Source organism: Eucalyptus grandis, chromosome 8, assembly GCF_016545825.1.
Source record: "Eucalyptus grandis isolate ANBG69807.140 chromosome 8, ASM1654582v1, whole genome shotgun sequence".
In the NCBI taxonomy this organism is placed as follows: Eukaryota; Viridiplantae; Streptophyta; class Magnoliopsida; order Myrtales; family Myrtaceae; genus Eucalyptus; species Eucalyptus grandis.
Window position 1 is genome coordinate 26,675,931 of NC_052619.1, and position 7,180 is coordinate 26,683,110.

The 7,180-nt window shown below is 36.9% G+C and overlaps 1 protein-coding gene across 1 annotated transcript; it reads left to right on the plus strand.

Annotated features, from left to right (window-relative positions):
• Nucleotides 1-1,851: 1,851 nt before the first annotated feature.
• LOC104416701 (disease resistance protein RUN1-like) lies at nucleotides 1,852-3,498 on the plus strand. The gene is made up of 2 exons (XM_039299781.1): nucleotides 1,852-2,183; nucleotides 2,324-3,498. The coding sequence occupies exons 1-2, from the start codon at nucleotides 1,852-1,854 to the stop codon at nucleotides 3,471-3,473; spliced, it is 1,482 nt and encodes a 493-aa protein (XP_039155715.1). The 3' UTR covers nucleotides 3,474-3,498.
• Nucleotides 3,499-7,180: the final 3,682 nt, after the last annotated feature.

The window sequence follows — 7,180 nt, forward strand, 5'->3', positions numbered from 1 at the left end:
TGAGCGCGTTTTGTTTTAAAAGTAGGAACAATGTAGTGGGGGCCACTTGCCCATCAAAGTCTCCCGAATCATTTTTCTTTCCGAAGGCTTGCCTTGTTATATTAGAAGAAATGCAGGGCGAAGTTGCGCGGATGACCTATCGAGGGAAGTCTTGTTTGGCGTTCCGTCTCACGGCCGGTGACATTACCACGAAAGTGTTGAGCAAATATTCAATTGGACTTTTGACTAAGCAAAAAAGGCAAAAAAGGCAAAAAAAAAAAAAAAAAAAAAAAAAAAAGAGAAAAAAGAAAATAAAGAGATATCATGAGGACTGAGTTAACACAAGTGAAGTACAATATCGTCAAGTCTAAGCATATATTACGTGGTCCAAGTTCATCAAATACGAATCAAGATCCAAGTGGATGTTAAGATGAATAAAAACGGATTAATATATTAACACTACTTTTAAGTAAACCATTTAAAATAATGTTAGGGGCAAATGTTGGATCCCTTTTTTTACCAACTTTCATTTTAAGAGGTGTTTAAATGCCAACGTGAGTAACATTTTAATAAATCTATCACTTGAACTCATGATTTTACATTAATTTAATAAAGAAATTAATGATTTGTACTTTGGAAAATCTGTCTCTTGGTGCTTGAAACCCAATTCGAGTATCAAATTTCCTACTTGAGCTCGACTCATTTAACTCGAGTAGAAAATTGGGATACTTGAGCTCAACTTGACTTCACTTCATCACAGTCAACATATAGATAAGACTCGAGCTCGACAGTAAAGGCTTGAAGAGAATAGACAAGTGGCTCTTCATTAAAACAAGATCGGTGCGCTCGACACCGAAAATCTTTGACCATCAGACCTACGAGACTGGTGCACATGATCCCGCCACAGAAAAAAGAAAGGACTAGAGAGATGATATACTTTATTTTCTGTATAAGATAAAGAAAAACAATAATTAAGGAGATGAAAGCCATTTCCCAGAAACCTCAAGTCAAGATAGTATGAAATTGGGTCAACATTACGAAAACTCAAAATTTATATATTTATCATAAATTTATTAATAAATTTATCATTTATTAATTTATGTTAAATTTTACTATCGAATTAATGAGTTGGATGATACGTGACAATTGATAGACATTTTAATTTGAATTTTACCTCGATTTGTTATAGATGTAATAATTTGTGATTTTTCGTGATATTAATTCAATTTAATGGAATTAAAAAAAAAATTTATCATAAATATATTAATTTTTAATTTATTGTAGGATTTTTCATAATATTATCCTCCAAAATTATGATAATAAAAAATATATCTCATGTTGACCGATGGCATCTGCTGGTTTTTCACGGCGCCAAAGCCCGAGCCTAGCTTGTTCAGGCCGGCGGGCCCCACAGCCTCCTTATCTCCAGTTCCCTCATCCCTCTCATTTGCTTTGCCGACAAAGCTGAAAGTTAATATAATAATCTTTGTCGACCCACAAAAATGAAAATCATGCCTCGGGCATGAGGAAGATGCCGAGAATGTGCAATGGGGAACAAAATCTCATTGGTTGTGAATACCATTCCCTCTAAGCCACGGCCAAGTATTTTATTAAGGGGCCAATGGAGTAACTTACCTTTTAAGATCTCGCCTCATCCTTCAGCACCTTCATTTTCCAAGATTCCAAGCAGACACCAGCGCCTGTCTCGTTTTACCAAATTCTAATGGCTTCTTCTTCTTCTTCTTGAAACGTAAGAGGAAATATGATATAGTCTTGAGTTTTAGAGGCATTGATGTACGTAAAACCTTCCTCAGTCATCTAAACTTGGCTCTCAACCAGAATGGTTTATTTACGTATATTGACAACAAGGAAATGAGGAAAGGACAACAAATATGGCTGGAGCTTATGAAGGTGATTGAGGAATCGCACGTTGCAATCATCATTTTCTCCAAGAACTATGCTTCCTCATGGTGGTGTTTGGAAGAGGTGGCAAAAATCATGGAATGCATGAAACAAAAGAACCTGATTGTGTTGCCGGTGTTTTACAAGGTGGAACCAAGAGAAGTGAGAAAGTGGAGAGGGAGTTATGGAAGAGCTTTGGCTAAACATGAGTCTGAATTTGGGAAGGATTCGTACAAAGTGAAGAGATGGAAGGAGGCTCTTGTTAATGCTGGTAACTTATCTGGGTGGCACGTTAAGGATGAGTAAGTGTTAATTGATGTGATGTGCTACTTTGTCCTTTTTGTATTTGCTAAATCACATCTTCACTTCGTTTTTATAGAACTTAATCATTCCTTGAATTGCTGAATCAATATGTAAAGTACTTTTCCCCTTTTTATTTCAGAGTTGAAGCGAAGCTTATAAAGGAAATTGTGAACGAGATCTCTATGCAGCTTGATCGAAGACCCTTACATGTTGCTAAGCATTTGGTTGGGATACATTCTCAAGTGATAAAGCTGAATTCAATGTTAAAACTTGAGTCTCGTGATGATATTCACATGATAGGATTATGGGGACCAGGAGGCATAGGGAAGACAACTTTAAGTTTAGAACTTTACAATAATAATTATAGGCAATTTGAGGGTTCATGTTTTTTGGCAGATGTTCGCAAAGCTTCAAAAGAACCCAAAGGTTTAGTTGCTTTGCAAGAAATATTGTTGTCTGAGATATTACCGGGACGAAAATTAGTAGTGTCTAGTTCTCATAGAGGTATTAATTTAATGCAAGATAGACTTTGCCGCAAGGAAGTTCTCCTAGTTCTTGATGATGTCAATGACAAAGAACAGTTAGATGCTTTAGTCGGAGAACCAGGGTGGTTTGGTGAAGGAAGTAGGATCATCATTACCACAAGAAATAAGTATTTGCTAACTTCTCATGGGATAGATGAAGATCACATCTATGAAGTTAAACCTTTAGAGTATTATGATGCTCTTGAACTTCTCAATAAACATGCTTTTCAAAGAAACAACAAAAAAATAATAAGGAAGGATCTTGTAAATATGGCTTTGCATTATGCTAATGGACTTCCTTTAGCACTTAAGGTATTGGGTTGTTCCCTTTGTTGTAGAAGAGAACGTGAGTGGGAAAGTACATTGCATAATCTTGCCAAGTTTCCTAACAAGATCATCAATGATGCTCTTAAGTGGAGTTATGATGGACTAGAAGACCATGAAAAGGAAATCTTCCTTGATATTGCTTGTTTCTTTGAGGGGCAATCTAAAGAGTACATTATGAGAGTTCTTGACTCTTGGGACTTTGACCCTACAATTGTTGTACAAGTTCTTGTTGAGAAGTCCTTGATAATTGAAGAGAGAGAGATCATACGAATGCATAACTTGATTCAATTGATGGCCATGAATATCATTAGACAAGAATGTCCTAATGATCCTGGAAGACGTACTAGGTTATGGCTTTTTGATGATTTTCGTAATGTTCTGTCAAGGCATTTGGTAAGATTTGCTGGTGTTGATATTGATTTTTCTCTCATTATTTAATTTTGTATATTCATTGCACTGCAAATTCTATGAATACAAGTAACAGATGCATTGGTTGATAGTTTTAATTTTACCTCGAGCCAGAGAAAATAAACATAGGTCCTAATGCTCTTACAAATTTGAGAAGGTTGAAGAAGCTCATCATGAAGAATGTGCATAACTCTTTCCAAGATCCCATCTATCTTCCTAGTGAACTAAAATGGTTTGAATGGCCTGAATGTTGTCCTTGCATCCCAAAATCTTCCTCTGGTCCTAAGGAGTCAGCTAAACTTGATTTGCATGAAAGCAACATCCAAGCATTGAGTAAGCAACTTAAGGAGAACTTCCAAGCACTGGATAAGCAACTTAAGGTGCGCATTTAAATGAATAGTCTTTATTTCCTTATCTTCTACATATCCATTCTAATTTGCTTATGAATATGAATATGCATGTGTATTACTAAGAACTTTGAATGCGACACTTACTAACTCAAATGATGCTTGTTAATGTTCTTAATAAACATCCGCATCCATTAAATTGTTTATATTTGACTAAAGTATTAATTACAGGATGTCGATCTACTACATGAACCAACATAAATTGAATCCTCCCGTTTTAGGGGAGTCTTAAGCACTTTCCCATGAGAATCATGATGTTGATTTGAACAAAATGTATTCAAGAAGAAAGTCCTATCTCATTTTCAATATATTATAGGTACTAAAACTTAAAAGAACAATGAACAAAAAGCATCGATAACTCTTGAGTACCAAAATTTGGAAGAAAAACTTATCGGTGATATAATTTGACCATTGAAAGATGAATGTGCTTACATTTTTCATAAACACAAATGGCGATTTAAATTTTATTTTAATTTTTTTGAAATGATAAGACTCTGAAATTTTATTCAAGATTCTATATTGTATAGTAAAGACGGGCTAACTAAATTCTTTTCAAAGTTGTGTGTGGAAAGAGAGAAAGATTTTTCTTGTTATCTGCCTAATCATTGAGTGAGTTTGCCTTAAATGCTTTTGATTGAACCTCCCATTGTTCTCTCCAATAGTATGAGGCCGTAAATGAAATGACGTGTAGAAAGTGTGTAGTGAAGAATTCTATAGGAAGCTCGTCTTTACTTAAATTGGTCCAAGCTCGACAACTCTCAAACAATGACGAAAAGGTCCCGTGTCTCTTTCAGTTGGGCTAACCTAATCGACGTTTTCTGCCATCTATTTCTTTATATTTAGAGGGAAGAAAGAAGCAAAACTGCAAGAATTTTAGGGGGTGAATGATAACCATTCTGGCCAGAAATTGATTTCTAGAAAAGAAATAGATATTTCTATTTCTATTTCTAGAAGAGTTTCTAAGCAAAAATAACCGTTTGATAACGACAAAAAATTTCTACTCTAAAAATAGAAATTCATTTGATAACAACACAAAATTTCTTAATTTCGGATGGGACTAGCGACGATCGGGCGGCGGTGGCCAACAACCGGCCGGCGGCGGCGGCCGACGCGGTGATCGGCAATCGGCGGCGGCCGACGCGACGTTTGGCGACCGGTGGCGGTTGATGACCAACGATTGGTGGCAGCCGATGACCAGCGACCAGCGATCGGTGGCGGCGACGGCCGGTGATGACTGGCGACGGGCGGCGGTCGGCGGCCGACCGGCGGTGACCGGCGATCGACGACCAGCAGCGTTCGGCGGATGATGGTCAGTGGCGACGAACGATAAGAAGAATTTTTATTTCTCATTTCTATTCTAGAAATAGAGAAGTAGAAAATTCTTACTTCTGATTTTTATTCCAAACCTATTTCTAGAACCAAAATCTATTTCAAAATTAGAAAATGAAATAATTTTATCAAACAGATTTCTATTCTAGAAACAAATCTAGAATAGAAAAATTATTTCTAAAATAGAAATTACTGGTTGTCATGCACCCCCTTAATGGATGACAAGTTCTATCTCAACTATAGTTGGACTTTTCATCCAAGGAATCTCTTCTTCTCCTTCCAAATACGTAACTCATTCCCCTCCTTTCCTTTCAATTGAGACATCGGTTAGTGCCTTTAATCTATTTCATCTTGATGTAAGAAATCACGGGATAGAAAGCAACTCTTCTCATTACCTTATTGAGGAATCCTCTCGCCTTAGCGGTAGAACAACTAGGGAAATAGATTGATCATCCAATTCTATCTCTCGCTTTTGAAAACAAGGCTTGTGGAGTGCGACTCCATTGAAGAGCCTTACTCTATAGATATGATAGGGCATTGGGTCTAGCACTTAAGCCACCTTCTCATGAAAATTCCACACAAATAGCTTGCTCGCCTTTTTGCAGCAAATCGATGGCACGAACATGGAGAATTCAACACAATCAAGGAAATTTATTAAGAGAGAGGAGTTTACATTATTACCTGTAGCTTTCATTTTTGTCAAGCTATGTTGGTTTTGTGAAAACAACTTTTCAGAAAATATTTTCTAGATTTTCTAACGTTTGTTTCATGGAAAATGAACTAGTTAAGGAAAATGTTTTCTACTATTGGAAAAAACACATTCAAAAGTGGGCAAAATGTTTTCCACATTTTAGAAAGTTGAAAATTTTTTCCATAACTTCTTTCACCTCACAATCTTTTACCAAATACAATTTTTTTTATTTTTATGTTTTCTTTTTTTTTTTTTTTTTTTTTTAAAATCACATTTTTAATTTCCTTTTTCTTTGATTTTTTCTTCTTCTTCTTCCTTGGTCGGCGATTGGCCATTAGCGAGCTTTGGCCGAGCCTGTGACATCCTGAATTTTCAGTTTTGTTTTCAATTGAATAAATCGGACTTTTCATCCAGATAACTAGGATTCGCATGGTAACACTTCTTGGTGGGGAACAGCTTTTTTTTTTTTTTTTTCAGAGATAGTTCTTTTCTATTTCTACTCCGAGAAACAATTCCTGAGTAAAATAAGGTGTTTTGTAACAACACAAAATTTCTTCTCTTGAAATAGAAAAATAATAGAAATGTTTAGTACAAAAAAATTTCTTTTTTTGTATTTATTCATTTTTTTATTCTTGCTCACGAATCGCCGACCACCGGCCGCCTTCACTCGTCGCCGCTTGCCGGTGGTTGTGCAGCGGCGATGGGGCGGCGATTGGCGGAGGCGGCCCGCGGTTGCCAGCAGCCGGTGGGCAATGGCGGCGACGACGATCAACGGCGGCGACGACAATTTACGGCATCAACGGTCGGCGGCGATCGACGGCCGACAACGGCGTCAACGGTCAACGACGTCAACGGTCGACGACGGCAGTAGGCAGCAGCGGGCAATGGTCGATGATGGCTCCAAGCGATTGGAGGTAGTCGTAGTAAGAAAGAGGAACAAAAGAAAAATAAAAAAGAAAATTGTCTTATTTCTAGAAATTGTTTCCGAGAATAAGAAGCTACTTTTTTTGTTTCTTGTTTCTACTCCAAATCTATTCCTGGGCTACTTTTCTATTCTGAGGAATAGAAAATAAGTTGGCGTTACCAAACGGATTTATGTTCTTCTTTTATTCCGAGGAATAAAAGAACAGAAATCGGGAGGAACATAAATGTTACCATACAGGCCCCTAGTCTATCCGGTAAAGCCGTTAAGGGATTTTAATGCAATAGATTTGAGAATTCGACTACAAATCGATTGCTCGACTGTGTTAGTCTGCAATGGTCATTATGGCATAGTTAAAAATCGATTAGAAATTAAAGATAGGTCGATT